At 33.4% G+C, this 17511-nt stretch overlaps 1 protein-coding gene and 1 long non-coding RNA gene across 2 annotated transcripts; one reads left to right on the top strand and one right to left on the bottom strand.

The window, feature by feature from the left end:
- Positions 1-4981: 4981 nt before the first annotated feature.
- On the top strand, positions 4982-7931 carry LOC114162103 (glyceraldehyde-3-phosphate dehydrogenase, cytosolic-like). The gene is made up of 12 exons (XM_028045880.2): positions 4982-5157; positions 5298-5321; positions 5438-5538; positions 5672-5787; positions 5894-5993; positions 6210-6356; positions 6450-6510; positions 6604-6701; positions 6819-6961; positions 7111-7194; positions 7334-7423; positions 7596-7931. The coding sequence occupies exons 1-12, from the start codon at positions 5154-5156 to the stop codon at positions 7642-7644; spliced, it is 1017 nt and encodes a 338-aa protein (XP_027901681.1). The 5' UTR covers positions 4982-5153; the 3' UTR covers positions 7645-7931.
- A 2660-nt stretch (positions 7932-10591) lies between these two features.
- On the bottom strand, positions 10592-12479 carry LOC114162104 (uncharacterized). Its single transcript, XR_003599140.2, has 3 exons — positions 12144-12479; positions 11966-12036; positions 10592-10881 (listed from the first exon to the last, which is right to left on the bottom strand). It is a non-coding gene; the product is annotated as an uncharacterized LOC114162104 (long non-coding RNA).
- Positions 12480-17511: the final 5032 nt, after the last annotated feature.

The raw sequence follows: 17511 nt of genomic DNA on the forward strand, positions 1-17511 counted from the left end.
ACATCTCAAAGCTCAAAAATTGAAGACTTTCCTTGAGCTTTTGGGTAAGGTGTATCCGGATTTGGTGAAGGTGTTCTATGCCAACCTCAAGTTCATCAATGGTGTTCTCAAATCAAGTGTCAAAGGTGTGGAGATGGAAATCACTAGGCAAACATGGAAGGATGTGGTTGGCCTAAGGCAAAGAGGTGTGCAAGTCCACAAAGGTGAAACTAGTGCAATGAATGAGTTCAACAAGGTGTAATACTTCAATCAATGTGTAAGAAACCAAGGTGAGCAAGCTAGAAATTTCCATGTGGGAAGGCTTGGTATGGAGGAAAGGTTGCTAGCCATGGTGGTGACCAAAATCATCATGCATAGGGGGAGCAACCATGCTACCTTGAATGAAGGTGATTTAGTGATGTACTGCATTCAAAATAGGGTGATGGTGGACTGGACATACACAATCCGTGACCATATGATAAAAGCAAAGAGGCTCACATATTTCAAGCTTCCATATGTGGTGCTCATCTCCAAGTTCATTGAGCATTTTGGTGTGGATGTGGAAGGAGAGCTTGAGGAGTCTATTGGCCTTCTCAATCATGTTTCAACACTGAATATGCACAAGATGGGATTCACCAAGGTAGGCAACACTTGGCTAGTTGAAGGAGATCAAGGTGCAAATATTGAAGTTGGAGCAAATGATCATGAAGCGAGAACTAGTGGAGGAAACCAAGAGGAAGATGAACCTCAGCCAATGGCAATTGAGTTGTACAACCCTCTTGAGAATACTAGACCTGCATACTCCCAATTTGAGAGAATGGTTCTCAACCAGCTTCAAAACCTCAACATGGCTCAAAATGCACATCATGCATATTGCACAACAAGGTTCCAAGACTTGGATGACCAACTCCATAACGTTCATGACCTCCTCTCCAATGTCTACAACAGAGACAACCCTAGGAATGAGTGAAGGGAATGGCTCATAGGTCATGCATTGCATTTTTGTGCTGCATTTTGTGTGTCTGCTGTCTGTTTTAGTATTTTAGTTGGCTATTTTCTCATTTCAATCGACTGATCATATCAGTTTTTAGCTTCATGATGTATCTACATTTATGTTTCTGGTTTGGTGTGTTTGTATTCGTGTCAAGTGCCCTGGTACACCCCTATGTTAATGCTTTAATGAAAATTTTCATCTTTCCAAATTGATCTATGCATTTACTTTCATTTGATGAATCCAAAGGGGGAGAAAAATGAGTTAAAATGAGTAAATCTGTGTTAGATTTGGAAAACCTGAAATAAATCTACTGGAATCATATAATACTACAAACTTAATCTAAAATCTGAAGTTAAATCATATTATCAGTGATAGGGGGAGCATATGCACATGTGATATGTATGTATGCTTGTGTGATTTTGCTTGGTTGTATATATGGAATCTTTGTATTTTGTTTGCAAAAGATTTTTCAGGTTTCTCTATGGATCTTAGCTCATCAATTCAACTCGAGGGTGTTGGCTTCATCAATTCAAGGGGAGATTGTTGGCATAAGCAAGCTTGAAGTAAAGAATTGATAAAGCCATGTGCATGAAGATCTTAAGTGTTTGATGAAGATTGATGAAGATCCATTTGAAGATTATGTTTTTAGTGTGTTAAATTTGTATATAACATGTTAAATGTAATGTGTTAGTGTTATACATAGTTGATAGGCTATATGACATAGGTTAGATGTCTTGTGTACCTTAGTGTGTCTCTTTTAACCTGTTAAAGTGGGTTTTAACAGGTTAAAATGCTTGTTGTATATAGTTTCTGGTATGAATGCATTCAGTCAGTTGAATTATTTTTCAATCGACTAATTTCACTTAAGTCAGGTGAAATCAGCTGACTGTACGGAAAATTCAAACGATTGTTTTCACTTAAACCAGACTATATAAGCTGTGTTTTCGCGAGCAGAGGTGCGAATCTGAGTTTTTTCTGAACGAAATCGTGACATTCATCTCTAGGAAGCATTCTCTCTCTGAAATACACAGCTGCAACTCGTGTTTGAAGATCTTGGTTGATCTTGGAGGCATTTTGGCTTGTGAGTAGCTTGAAGAACACATGTATGGTGTGCTAATGACAACCACCATCAGGTTTGGATGTTCTTGTGCCTCTGGATGGTTTGCCTTATGTGATTTCAGGTCTGCAAGTGTGATTCTTGTAGGTTGAGATTCTAGACTTTGTGTGAGTCAAAAGTCTTGTGTGCTTTGTGTTCAAAAGTGTAATCTTGGTGTTTGATTTGTAAAACTTTTGAATATAGTGGAAACCAGGCTCAGGTTGTCCTGGAAAACTGGACGTAGCTCTGTGATTGAGTGAACCAATATAAAAACAGTTATGCATTCTTCTTTCCATCATCTCTCTCTCTTTAAAACTCTTTAAAAACTCAAGAAAACCAAGCAATTTGATCTTTGGTGTGGTTCAATGCGTTCTTGTGTAATATGAGGCTTTGTACTTGTTATAAATAGTGATTAGAACATGTCTTGTTTGTAAAAGATTGTTGTTTGAGTTGAATTCGCGAATTCTGCATAATTCTCCAGTATTTTAGCCGACTGATTTGTCTTTTTAATTGACTGTTTCATAGCATCAAGAACAATTTAGTCTCCTATTTTATATTTTAATCGACTGAAAGTGTACTGGTCTGCTGCATTTACATCCAAACGTTCCAGTCTATTAGATTCAATTGAAAAAGGTTTTAAGCTTTCGAAAAGGTTTTATAAAGCCAATTCAACCCCCACTTCTTGGCTAAACTCACCATTTAAAAACTAACATTCAAGACCCCTAAGGCAACCATACCCCTCTCACTTTCGCCTTTCTTGCAAAAATAGTGCCTCACCTCTCTCTTTTCTGCTAGGGTTTAGCCTTTAGTTCACTTCAAGCTAGCTCAACCTCGTTTCTTCTCCACCTCTCAAATCTGCTCTGGGAGGTTCTGCGTTCGTGGGCTTAGGATCAAAGCAGTTTGCTAGCTCTTTCCAGGTAAGGGAAGCTAGGGTTCCTTGAGTTTTGTAGCATATGGTTGATTTTATTGATGTCGTGTATGCATGAAATTTGTGCTGGGTATGTATTTACTATGTTTCTGGAATAGTGCTCGCGTAAAAAAATAGGAGAGACCTGTTAAACTCGCCTAGGCGAGTGCGTCTTTCGCCCAAACGAGGAGCTCTCGCCTAAGCGAGGTTAATAGTGTCTCGCCCTCTCCTCTGTTTTGAGTTGTCGCCTGAGCGAAGGCCTCTCGCCTGAGCGAGAGCAATCTCACTCGAGCGAGATAGGCTAGCTTGAGCGAGAACTAGAGGTGCCCACCGCTCAAGAACTCGCCCAAGCAAGAGCTTTTAGCTTGAGCGAGGGATCCCTCTCGCTTGAGCGAGAGTTGCTGGCCTGAGCGAGATTGACAGTAGTGTGTTTGGAGGATGGTATATTTCTATTGTTGCAGTTGTTAATTACATGATTTACTTGACTAGTTCCATTCAAAGTATGGAACATATGGATATGCATGAAATCTCTAATTGTATGGACTTGATAATGAATTGGGCATGATCTTGGCATGTAATGAGTATGAAATGGTTGGTTATAAGAGTGGCATGGAATTGGTATGGATGATTTTGTTAGATGGATTGTTGGAACAAGTTGTGGTTATGATTAGGACGTAATTCCACGATGGTTTCGTGGTGGTGCCTCATTGGGTTAGGACGTAATTCCATGAACGTCTAGGGCTAAGGCCTATGTAGTGTCTTGTCCTTAGGTTTTATTTTGAATTACTGTTGACCCTTTCCTTTACTTGTTTACTGTGGTGTGCCCTAGTTCATTTATGTTTTCGTTGGATAACGAGTAGCGATTTTACTCCAAAACTTGCTTCTTGTATTATTTTGTGTGACATTGCATTTATTTAAGTTTAATATTTAAATGAGACGTTAATATATATATATATATATATATATATATATATATATATATATATATATATATATTGTTTTTTTAGTTAAATAGTTTTCTTTATTATTAGGATGGCTATTTTTTAATTTTATTATGCTATTTTGGATGTTATAATTTGATTTTACTTTTTATAAAATGAATAATTGTCATTTTCTTTAAATTTATGTTGATAATATTGTTACAATAACAAATAATATTTATTACTTGTGCTAAGTATGGTTTCTATTAATAAATAAACTTTAATGATAATGTGCTATTTTGTGTAATAATTATTTATGGCACATTTATTGATTAATATAATATTACTATCAATTTTATACAAAAAAAATGTATTGAAATGTTATTAAAAAAATTTACGTCAAATTAAAAGCATTCAAATCAGTAAGACAAAGTTAAAAGTATTATCATAATAATGAAAACAAAACTATTTAACTTTTTTTTTAAAATTTTTATTTTAACATATGCTTGAGTTGAGTTTATGCTATTATATTATTTTTAATCTAACTTTCTACATTTTAAATATTTATGAAGAAAATTTTTAAGTATTGTAAATTAAATTATAACTGAAGAGAAAGATGACAAGCAATACATTAATGGTTTTTTTTTTATATATATATATATATAACGTTGTATACAGAGAAATCCATTGTTTTGTTACCAAATTTGACCAAATGTTTTCAATTCAAATGGTTTTTAACTGGTTTTTGTATGAAAATGCCCACAAGGTGAAAACCCTAAAGATGTCATAATTTTTTATCCTTCAATTACTTGAATTGAAATTTCCATTATTAATGGGATAATTGATTGATTAATTTTTATTTTAACATTACAAGTTAAGTAAAAAAAGCACAGATGGTTTGAATTTACCAAACACAATATTTTTATAATAATAGTAAATAGCAGGAAATCCAAAACCCTTAAAAACATTACAAAACCATTTAAGAAAACTATTAAAGTAAAATAGAAAGAATGGAATATTCGCATATTTGCAGTGAAACAGAATATGACTTGGAGTTCCGGTAATAATAGTCACTCTCAGACGGAATTCACTTGAGGCACATACCGGTTATTCCGGTCTTTTACTCTTCTGTCTCTCTTTCCCTACCTTATTAAAACCCTACCTCACTAAATCACTTCATCACCTCACTCATACTCTCTGTTCTGTTCTCACCTTCTGCTATTTTTCCTATCCTTAATTGTTCTATCTTCACCAGTTATGGGTATGCAAATAGCCATCACATTTTTCTCCATTTTTTCTTTTCTTTTCTCTTCTCTTCGTTTTCAACTGTTTTCCGTTTCTCACTTTTTTCTTCTTTCTGTTTCGTTTTCCTTTTCGTTTCCAATGAATTGCGTGGATCAGGCAAGGTCAAGATCGGAATCAACGGTACATCATCTTCATCCTTTCTTCTCCCTTCTCTTCCTTCATATCAGTTCAACACCTTTTCCACTTTTTCGTTTTCGCCTTTTTTTTTTGAAATTTATTTCTATGAAATGTAACAGGATTTGGAAGAATCGGCCGTTTGGTGGCCAGGGTGGCTCTTCAGAGAGACGATGTTGAACTCGTTGCTGTTAACGATCCCTTCATCACTACCGATTACATGGTACACACCTTCTCTTCTCTCTCACTGTCAACACTAGAACAACGTTTACTGTTCAGATCGGCAAGGTTTTTCAATTTTATATTGTTATTAGCCGTTAGATCTGGTTGTTGACGGTGTTTGGTTGCGTCTGTAGACATACATGTTTAAATACGACAGTGTTCATGGACACTGGAAGCATCACGATGTCACCGTTAAGGACTCCAATACCCTCCTCTTTGGCGATAAGCCAGTCACTGTTTTTGGACACAGGTCTATTTTTCACCTGTTTTTTCATGTGTTCCATTGTTTGTTATATGTGTGTGTTGTAAGTGTTCATTTCTTCGCGAACAAAGTTAAATCTCTTGTTCATCCTCAGGAACCCTGACGAGATCCCATGGGGTGAGACTGGAGCTGATATCGTTGTTGAATCCACTGGAGTTTTCACCGATAAGGACAAGGCCGCCGCCCATTTGAAGGTTTCTATTATTTACAGCACTACCCTTTAACTCTATTAACTATTTACACGCGTTGTATTTTCTGTGTTCTATGTTTGAATCTATGTATCCAAATTTCGCTGCTTTTTCTTCAAATATTGTTTGAGATTTATATTTTTATGCGATGTGCTTATGTACGGTTAGTATTTATTGTAAGGTGGAATTTTAATGTTTGTTTGGTTTGTTTTTTTAACCCAGGGTGGTGCTAAGAAGGTTATTATTTCTGCCCCCAGCAAGGATGCTCCCATGTTTGTTGTTGGTGTTAACGAGCACGAGTACAAGCCTGAGCTTGATATCATCTCCAATGCCAGCTGCACAACCAACTGCCTTGCTCCACTCGCCAAGGTTTGCTGTTTGCCTCATTCCGTGTAGTATATTTTTTTTTGTTGGTTGTGTTGAGACTACTTTAGTTCTAATTGTTTCTTGTTAATTTTGCAGGTTATTAATGACAGATTTGGCATCGTCGAGGGTTTGATGACCACAGTTCATTCCATCACCGGTGAGTCTCTCTCTAAATGGATTGCCTGTTGCATGTTTTGGCTCATACATACTAATTACTGAGTTTGGTTTATGTTATTGTATTGCAAACCAGCTACCCAGAAGACTGTTGATGGACCATCAGCCAAAGACTGGAGAGGTGGAAGAGCTGCTTCATTTAACATCATTCCTAGCAGCACTGGAGCTGCCAAGGTCAATATTTCATCTAATATGTTTTGCTTTTTTCTGGTTTTGCCACAAGATTGATATTGTATTGTTTACAGACAACTCTGTTTTGATCTTTTCGTATTCTTATTTTTCTGTGCCAAGGCTGTTGGGAAAGTCCTTCCTTCTTTGAATGGAAAATTGACTGGAATGGCATTCCGTGTTCCCACCGTGGATGTCTCCGTTGTTGACCTCACAGTGAGGCTGGAGAAGAGTGCCAGCTATGCCGAAATTAAAAATGCTATCAAGTAAGTGCAGAATACTCTTATTGATGTTGTGGTGTTGTTGAATCTTATGCAAATTTGTGACTCTTGTTATTCGAAATTCAATTCAAGAGGTGCGCCCATTTTGGGATCGGTCCTTGCCCACTGTCTTATATAAATGTTGTCTTTCTCAGGGAGGAATCCGAGGGCAAGTTGAAGGGAATTCTTGGTTACACCGAAGATGATGTGGTCTCCACCGACTTTGTGGGTGACAGCAGGTATAAATTATGCCGCAGTTGGGAAATTATTCATACCTGGTCGTTGTAGTGATGCCTAGGGTCCAAGTTTTTGTTGCATTTCATTTTCACATTATTCATTTATCTGTTATTGAACCCTTTTGTCCAATCGTTGTTTCAGATCAAGTATTTTTGATGCAAAGGCTGGAATTGCATTGAACGAAAATTTTGTGAAGCTCGTCTCGTGGTACGACAATGAGTGGGGATACAGGTAATCCACCTTAAACCTTTATTCTATATAATATAACAGTGTTGTAGTGCGCCAGGAAACAGATTTTTTGTTGAGTAATTATTTACCCAATAAATTAATGACGCGAATTATGTATGATTTATTATTATTAATTGAGCTAGATCTAATACCTGCTGAGTTCCATGTCTTGCAGCTCACGTGTGATTGACCTGCTTGTTCACGTTGCCAAGACCTCTTTTTAAGCTGGTACTACACAGTACTACTTTATTTTTACGTTTAGCTGTGTTCAGTGATGTCTTTCTGGAGCAAAAGTGAGAGGTCTGAATAAATAGTCGGTTTGTGGAAGCAGTGGTATTTATGTACCCTGTGAGGAGGAGCATGAGCTCTTTTTGGACTTTTGGTATTTGTGTCTTGTGAAGGGGGATGGAGTTTTTGGATTTCTAGATAATTGCGAATGTACTTCGGCATTTTATGTACTTGCTAATGTACTTGTCTCTATTGATTGTTATAGTGGATATTTGACCCTCCATTTTTCGTTTGTGGTTCTCTCATTTGATCCTGCTTGGTTTGAATCATGGATTCGTGGCTGAAACGTTTTCTTGCGCATATCTTAATCTGTATAAATTGACGTTTTGGCTCTTGGTTCATATTGGGTGTACCCTGATTTTTATAACTTAATAGCGTGTTTCCGTTGAAACGAACAAAACTTTTTTGGAATGTATAGAGATACTTTGAATCAGTTCACGTATGTGAAGGTCTCCTACTCCATGTTGAAGAAGACGAGAAGAGAAGAAAGGGTTTAAATACGTGAAGAAATGCATAACAAGAACAAAGAAAAAAGGAAGTTACCATGATTTTGGATTTTATGTAGTAATTGCACACTTAAGTAAATTCAGTTATGATGTAGTTTTAATTAAAAGTTGATGCTGATTCATCTAATTTACGATGAATCGTAAGGTGCTTTTGTATTATACACAACAAACTTGATTTGCTGTTTCTATCGTTGGTAGGTTATCATGGTTTATGAATATGGAAAGACGTTATTACTCTTTTTATAAAATTTTACGTACCTAATCAAAGTCGAAGTTCAATAGTTTAATGCTCACATATTTTGTATAGAATCTGTTTTTGGTTTTTGTTCAAGAAGAACCCTCGTTATTAACACCAACAGGAAAAGTGGGAGGGCCTAAATAATAACCTTATTTTCACCCTATACAGTATGCAGTTATTATATTATAGGTTTCTGAAGGTATTTCTGAATCTTAAAAATATTTTCTGAAAAATTCAATTCAAAAGGTTTAAAACAAATAATCCAGAATATAAAAATATTATTCAGATTAAGTATTCTGAAAGAAATTTTTGAATTCAGAAATATCTTTCAAAATACTAAAATATGTAAAAGATATATTTCGGTATATTTTGAAAAATGTTTTTGGAAATATTCAATCCAAAATATATTTAAAAATTATTTTTGGAATTGGTGGAATCCGAAACTTTCTTTGATGTGATTTTTAATTTCTTGTTCTTCCTGGAATATGGGCGATGCTTCTTTTTGTGGATATGGAGACATGAATTCATGCACTATTTGCATAACATCATAGATTAGAAGAAAAGAAGAAAAATGTGTATAACAGGTGCTCAAATCTGTGCGTGGAAAAGTGAAGAAAAAGTTTGTGCGGTGCAGAAGTGTGGTGGTGAGTTGGTAGAAAACATGGTGAGAGATAGAAAGAGAATGAAGTGTTGGTATGATGGAGGTGCAACTTAGTTAGTGGAAAAAAAGGATGCAAAGGAGGTAGGTGCAGGGATGCTATAGTGGATATTTGACCCCCATTTTTCGATTCTGGTTCTCTCATTTCATCCTCCTCCTTGGTTTCGATCGTGGATTCGTGGCTGAAACATTTTTTTGCTCATATTTTAATATGTATAAATCCACGTTTTGGCTCTTACTTCATTCACATTGGGTCTACCCTGATTTTCAAGACTTAATATCGTGTTTGGTTACCAGTTGAAACCAACAAAACTTTTTTGGAATGTAGAGAGATACTTTGAATCAGGTCACATATTTGAAAGTCTCCCACTCACCATGTTCAAGAACACAAGAGACAGAACGGAGAAGAGAAAAAAAAATGGTTTAAATCCGTAAGCAAATAGATAATAAGAACAACAAAAGCAAAAAGAAAAAGTGACCATGATGTTATATAGTAATTGTCATTTACAGAAATTCCGTTATAATGTTGTAGCTTCAATTACAAGTTGACGTTGATTAACCTAACTTACGATGAATCGGAAGGTGCTTTTCTATTTTACACAACAAACTTAATTTGCCCTTTCTATTGCTGCTTGGTTATCATGGTTATCATGGCTTATGAATATGGAAAAGACATGTATTACTTTTATTATTAATAAAGTATTTTTTTAAAATTTCGTACTTAATCAAAGTCGAAGCTCACGTTTTATGGATAGAATCTTAATGTGTTTTTTTTTTTTTTCATATAATCCAAGTGGGGAAAATAAGGTTATTATTTGGGCCCTCCCACCTTTTTTGTTGGTGTTAATAATGAGCATAAATACAAGTCAGGGCTAACGCTGGTAACATCAACTTACTCCAAATTCTCCATATATTCTTTGAGCTCGAAATTTCTTGCAGATTTTGTCATTTTGTCCAAAATACATTCAACTTTTTTTTAATAAGTTAATTAAAAATTAACTGTATAAATTGATTTTAGTTTATAAGAGAAATTTATTGGGATTAGTAACATTTTTATTCTCATTCTTGATTAAAAGAGAGATCAAACTGAAAAAAAAAATGATTAAAATAGCAATCAAGTTTTACTTTTTTTATAAGTATTTATATAGAAACTTGACTTATTGTCTTAATTGTTTCTGGTCAATTTTGTAGGCTGTTAATGAAAAGTTAAGGGTCTGATGACCACTGTTCAATCCATAACTGGAGTTGTTACTCGCTGATATCTGTCTAATCATACTACTTGTTTGTTAAAGTTCTCATTGGATAAACTTGCTATTGTAATAAATTAAATTAAATTTATATATTTAACTTTTTATAAAAGTGTTTTCATCCAATTTATCCAAAAGATTAGATGAAAAAGTAATTTTGGTTTATGGGAAAAGTTCAATATATATTTTATTCTGTTCTCCACTCTTTTTTTAAGTGTTCATTGTAACGTCCCAATTAAATAGTTAAAGCCCATTAACTAAAACGCCATATACATAATATTCAGAGGGTACGGAGATTTGGAATATGAAGTACTCCGTACCCCCAACATATCCATAAAACGTAAAAGAGGCCTCACACGGCCTAAAACAAAAAGCACTAGAGAACTAATAGCACGAGTCTTGTACAAATAAGAAAACATAGCAAAAATACAATCTTCAGCGGTGGGCCCCATAATGGGCCCAATACCCATCCAGTCCATCAAGCGGTACCATCCCTCTCATCATTACCACTGCCAGATGTTCTCCTATTTGCTCACATCAACAAGATTGATGATCATCGTAATAAGAGAAGAGCCACATACAAGACAATCCAAACAAGCAAATAGGGTAAGGTAGTGCAAAGAAACCTTATATCACAATAGTCAACATGCAAATCTTAGAGTCAAACATGGATAGCAGACATTCACACGTGGATTACCAAAATCATTTAAAAACCCCCAAGACCTGACCATTCGGATACGCATAATGAGGCACCACCACGTGGCCTTCGTGGAATTACGCCCTGGCCTTGAGGCACCACTACGACACGCACGTGGAATTACGTCCTTATATTGAGGCACCACCAGGGACTCCTCTTATGAGGGTCCATGGGATTACGTCCATTTGAGGAGGCGCCACCAAGATTCTCTCACTACGAGAGTCATGGAATTACGCCCTACCCACACTTTATTCATGCTCCATCCACCAAAACAAGAATTTCCCTTAGCAGTAATATCATGTATAAACAACAAATCATACAACTCATGCTTCCCGATTCATACCCAACAAAGTAACATACTATTTCCATTTCAAACTCACACATTATCATGGCATCATCACGCAACCTCTCAAGTACAACAATTAGATCAAACAAGCAAACCACCCAACAGTAACCATTCAACAAAGCACCCAAACCTGCTCGCGATCTCGCTCAAGATAACAGATCTCACCCAAGCGAGAAGGACCCTCTCGCTCAGGCGAAACCCTTCTCGCCTAGGCGAGAGCGCGATAAGGAAAACAGTGGGTTCTGCGATGTCTCGCCTAGGCGAGTCCCATCTCGCCTAAGTGAGACTGCACCTCGCTCAAAAAGGAACCAGGTCGCCTGAGCGACCGTTCGCACAGAATTTTTTGGGTGAACCTCTGTTAGTCTCGCCTAGGCGAGGCATGCTCGCTTGGGCGAGAAAACTAGTGCCCGCCACTACTCATACACACAACAGACATGCAAACATCAAACCCAAAGGCCACAACGACATTTTCATCAAATCACAGAAGCATACCATCCACAGAATCATACAAATGTATTAGGGAAAATTAAAAATGACTAGACACACGGACCCTAGCTTTCCTTACCTGGAAATAGCTAGATGAAGGGTTCGACTCCAACAGCGGGGATGCGACAGCTCCCAGGACAGACGAATAAGCTGGAACGGAATAGCGGAGTGAGCTTTTAGAGTGGTCCACCACGAAACTCCAACTAGAAACCCTAGCTTACGAATGGAAAAGGAATGAAGAAGTGTAGGATACTTACACGAATCAAAGAGACGAGGCTGGGCTCACAGGATCGGGATCGGGGTTAAACCCTAGCAGAGCTTTTGGTTGCGAAAGGAGGGTTTGACGGCTGTGTAAAATCTGAAGAGTAGGGGAAAGAAGTGTGAGGACAGACTTAGGATCTCTTTTTTCCTTATTGGATCAGCCCTTAGGCCCAACCGTTTGGGGCAGTCCTTAAATTAAAGATAAAAAATAAAGTGGGTCTTACATTAATGTATATGTGCATCTACATAAGTCTAAATCAAGTTCCTCTTTCTGTTTGTATATAAGATTGGCCTAGCAAAAGAGAATGGAGATGAGGAAGAGCATGCTTCAGAATTACTGTAACTAAATATATTTTCATTGTTTTTCTTCCGTTGCCGTGAAAGTGTTTTTATACATTTTCTTACCCTTTATTCATGGGTTACATTACAACCTGTCAGTTTTACGTTAAAACCCTAACTATAACTGTCTAAAAAAAGTTATTACATGCTCCAAGATGTTATCCTCACAATCCATATTTTCTAAGCCTCAAATAACTGATATGAAGAATTGGATATTATCCAAAAAAAACACTTCAACGTTTCAAGCAGTAATATATAAGACAAACACTATAAATGTAATGTTTAACGAATAACTGTATTCCATAAAATATACTCAATTTATATAATTTTAATGGACCTTACCTAGATGTATTTAGATTAGTTTGGTGCAAGGTATCTATCTTAATATCTTATTAGTGCATACTTGACTCTGCGTATAAAATTAATTAGAATTGCTTTTTTAGTATATGTGTTTTTAATTTTAAAAATTAATTAAAAATAAAATATTCACGTCAAATGAAAATCAATTAATTATTACTTTTACATTGAAAAATTAATTTACCGAACCAAACACACACTTAGTAATCTCGTTTACTTAGTTATTCCAAAATAATATTATTTCTTCCCCCATTGATCATATGTAGGTCATCACTTCACTAGTCATCTATTGATATTTTGTAGTCATTCCTTTTCCATTATAAAACTGTTGTCTTTGTTGAAAAGAAAAGTTGAAGGAGTTAATTGTTGGTTAGATTGAAGATGATGTGGTTTCCACCGACTTTGTTGGTGATAATAGGTAATAATAGGTGCAAATTGTGTTTCAGTTGAGAAATTATTGAACCCCATGGTTCTATGGATGACATCCTCTACTTTTTCTTTTAAACAGTTAACAAAAGGTCTTGTGTGCATGTTGAGTCATATGATTTTGTATCAACCTTTCACCTTTTTCTTTTTCTTTCATTCTTCACATTCATCTTTAAACTTTTTCTTCTATCATTTAAATACACCCATATATTTGCAATTCTCAGTATTAGAAAATGTGTTGAAAATTTTATGGTAAGATAGAACGAAATTTAAATTTTATTTTTCAAAAGTTTTTTTGTGTAAATTAACACTGGATATAAATAAAAAATAGATGTTGGTTTGAATTTCTTTCTTCCGATTTTGTATTTTTTAATAATAATTAAACAATTAATGTTAGAAAATTGTGAGGAAACCAATGTGTCTTTGGTTTAAATGAAACATGGTTCCGCAATGTCAGAAGTTTGAATTTTATTGGGAATTAAAAAAAGGTGATTTAAAAAAAATCAAATTAAAAATTGTAAGTCAAATTTTCCATTAGTTTGGTGATAAATGGAACAAAATTGTTGTAATACAAGCCTATGTTGAAATCAAAATCTTGTCTTTGCAATATTGACCAACCAATATTGTTCTTTTATTAGGTGTGATTTATTAAATACATCATATATTTTATTAAATATAGCATACAACTTTTAGAGATTTATTTTGTGTAATATACTTTCATCAGTATTTTTCACCCCTTACATCATAGACTTTACTTTTGTCACCCAATCTTTTTTGGAACACGTGTTAACTACCTACCTAACCAACGCTTCAGAAGATACCTTCTTGTGTTTAATAAGGATCAAGATAAGAGAAAGTGACGAGTTTCAAAATATAATTCCCCATTTAATAAATGGGAGGGACAAAATGAAAATAGAAAAAATAAATAAATAGAAATATACATTGATACACAATTGTGTTTAATGAGAGATTTTGATGGAGATGTGAAAATGACCAAGGATAAAGATTTATTTAAAGAACTTGGAGGATCAATGATGAGGACTAGAGCAAGAAAAACAAATACAACAAGTGTTGTCCTTATTATTTGAATACAAACCCAAATTTTAAGGAGAAAAGACTAGGGATTTTAATTGCATCATGGTCCAAATAAGGACTAATATACCAATTTGATGCAGCTTCTTTTATTTAAATAAGGGTCAAAGTTTTTTAAAATTGACTAACTAAATTGTGTCTTGGCTTAACCAATGACTTTAGTTTTTTTTTTTCAAGTTAAATAAGGACCCATTTGCTAACTTAAGAACTAACCTTTCGAAGACCAACAGGACCTTGTAGATGACTTTTTATTGTTTTAATTTCAGTTACAATCAGAAATAAGTAGTGAATTATTATTAGCTTGAGTGGATCATTAATAACTTTAAGTGGGTTGTAATTCAAAAAAGTTGTGTCCTTTGTAATTCTGAAGGTTACTGATGCTGTATAAGCTGAACCATTTTTATCAATAGAATTAAATTAAGTTTTGTTCAGAAATTCTATTTTCTATCTAATAGTGAGAGTGATTCTCCTAGTTCTTGAGTGATTCAAGAATCCTTGAATGCATCAAAGGATTTTTTCATCCTTTGTGTGTTGCCTCTTTTGGAAAGAGTGATTTTTTCCTTCCACTTTTAGATTCACCTCTTATTTCTTCTTCACCCAATTTTCAAAAAGAATACCCAATTCTGCCAAAAGAAAATATCTCGTGGTCATAACTGGTTTTAACCCTAAAGATCCTAAATCAGTTCTTGTACAATGGGATTCACATAAGATTTTAACAAAGTAATTTTAAAGAAAATATAATTTTTTTTATTATAGAATATGCTTGAATAGAGAATTTAAAAAAATGAGTTTTAAAAGAAGTTATAAATTATTTTTGTTGTTAAAATTATATAATTTTAAAATTAAAAAAATAAGCATTTGAAATTCTATTTATTCTCTTGGATGACATTTCTCTTTATTCTTTCCATATGCTTATTTTTTATTTTTTCTTTCTTCGCTCTTTTTGTTCTTCATGGTTATTTTTTCTTACAAATCTGGATTAATTTAGTTTCAAAATTACAAATCTAAGACCGATCTTAAAATAATTATCGAAAGGGTGAAATCCTGTTTTATTGGCATGACTTCATTTTGAAGAAGTTGTGAAATGTATACATAACTTCTTATCTTTTAAGATAAAGTTATGGAAGAATAGCACAACTTCTTTAACTATGTCGAAATTATACTAGTCAAAAGATAATTTATGTGGAAGTTAAAATAATTAAGCTCAAGGCAAAGTTGTAATAGAATTAGACGACTTCACACAGAAATAAATCTCACTGAAGTCGTTATAGTGTTAGACGACTTCCACAGAAATAAATCTCACTGAAGTCGTTATAATATTAGACGACATCTGTTGAAAAAATTGTTAAATTGAAGTCATCCTAGTTGACAGATTATTACTGAAATCATGTTTGGAGTTGGCAACTTGAACATATGCAGTGAAGTTGTGCCATGACTTGCTATTTCTACCTCTTACTTTTTGTATAAAAGTGGTATTTCATCTTCACAACTTCTTTTACTACACTTTTATATTTTAATTTATACAAGTTGTTGTTTTAAGATACCACTTCTTCTTTCTTTTCTTTATTACTTACATCTTTTTAAATTTAAGTTTTATTTTTTTTAAATTTGTATATAAATATATAATTTAATTTTAAATTGTTTATTTATAATATAATTAATGGTTTTTCTATTTCTTTTTAATCTTTCTTAAATTCTTATATAATCACGTTTTTTATGCATTATTTATTTTGAAATATTTGTTTATAATAATTAATGAACTATGGGTAATATTTTTTATTTATTTTAGTTTTCAAATTTTATGTTTTTTTAACTTTATATGAAAAAATATTTTATTTTGAAATTTTAGATAATTTTATTATTAAAATTATATTTACAGAATTTATTTATTTAAATAAATAAACATTTATCTTTTTAACGTTAATTTACTAATCAAATATTAAGAAAACATTATTATATAAGTTTAATAATATATAAAACTATTCATCAAATTACTAAAAAATCTGAAATTAAAATTTGTTATTAATATTATATAATACTAGTGTAAACACATGTGCGATATTGTGTGCAGTGGCGGAAGATAGTATTTACAGGGGAGTCACAGCTTTTCCAACTTTTTTTTTAATTTATTTTCTATATATTTAAAAAATAATATTTATATATTATTACTTTATTTATATTAATTAATTTTTATTTTATTTTTAAAAAAAATATTTAGATATTATTATTTTATTTATATTAATTTAGTTTGAATTTTTTTTTAAATTTAAAAATCACGTTTTTTCTCTCTATTATAATTTCTTATACTTTTTTTATTTGATTTCTCTCTTCCTTGACTCCATCTCTTTCTCTTGTCTTATTTCAATCTCAATTTTCATCTTCAATTCTTTACTATTTTCAAAATCAAATTACACTACGGAAAAATTGAGGAGTTAAGGAACATTTTGGACCGAACAATTTCTTCTTTTGAATAAGTTCATTTTTTCCTTTTTTTTGAAGCAATATGTTTTCCCTCTTGTATGTGGCTTTTTTACGTTCTAGGCATATCTCTATCTGTTAGAGATCATAAAATCATACTTTAATTGTTGATCAAACTCTTCTTTATGTAAATAGAGCTATTTTACACTTTGAATTTGTATAAGGGAAGAACACGATTAGGAATCTACTTTAAGGTAAGGGAAGCTAATCATTTAGAAGTTATTAGTTTTCTTAAAATATTGAGTCTTGCTTTTAAGATAAGATTTAATTTTGGGTATTCATAAGTTTATCTTTTTGTAAATAACTGAGAGGTGACAAATTTATATTAGAAAAATTATGGTAAAGAGTAAAAGAATGGATTCTTTTTTCAAGAGGAAGGCTTGTGATGAAGATGGAAAAAAGACATTTACATCATCTAAAATTGAGAAACTTCATGAGAATCCAAATATTGAAGAAAACGAAAAACAACTCTCTAAGGTTCCTAAAGTTACATATAATGAATTTGAAAATGCAATACCCACCAAATCAACTGAAAGATCTTTTTTTTGCAATGAAAATAATCAAGAACAAGTTGAGATATAAGATGGAGGCTGAATTTTTAGCAAGTACTATGGTAATCTATATTGAAAGGGATATTACAACTAACTTCATTTCTGATTCAATTATTGAAGA

The sequence above is a fragment of the Vigna unguiculata genome, chromosome 9 (assembly GCF_037176805.1).
Source record: "Vigna unguiculata cultivar grain cowpea cultivar isolate G323 ecotype 2 chromosome 9, ASM3717680v1, whole genome shotgun sequence".
NCBI classification, from domain to species: Eukaryota; Viridiplantae; Streptophyta; class Magnoliopsida; order Fabales; family Fabaceae; genus Vigna; species Vigna unguiculata.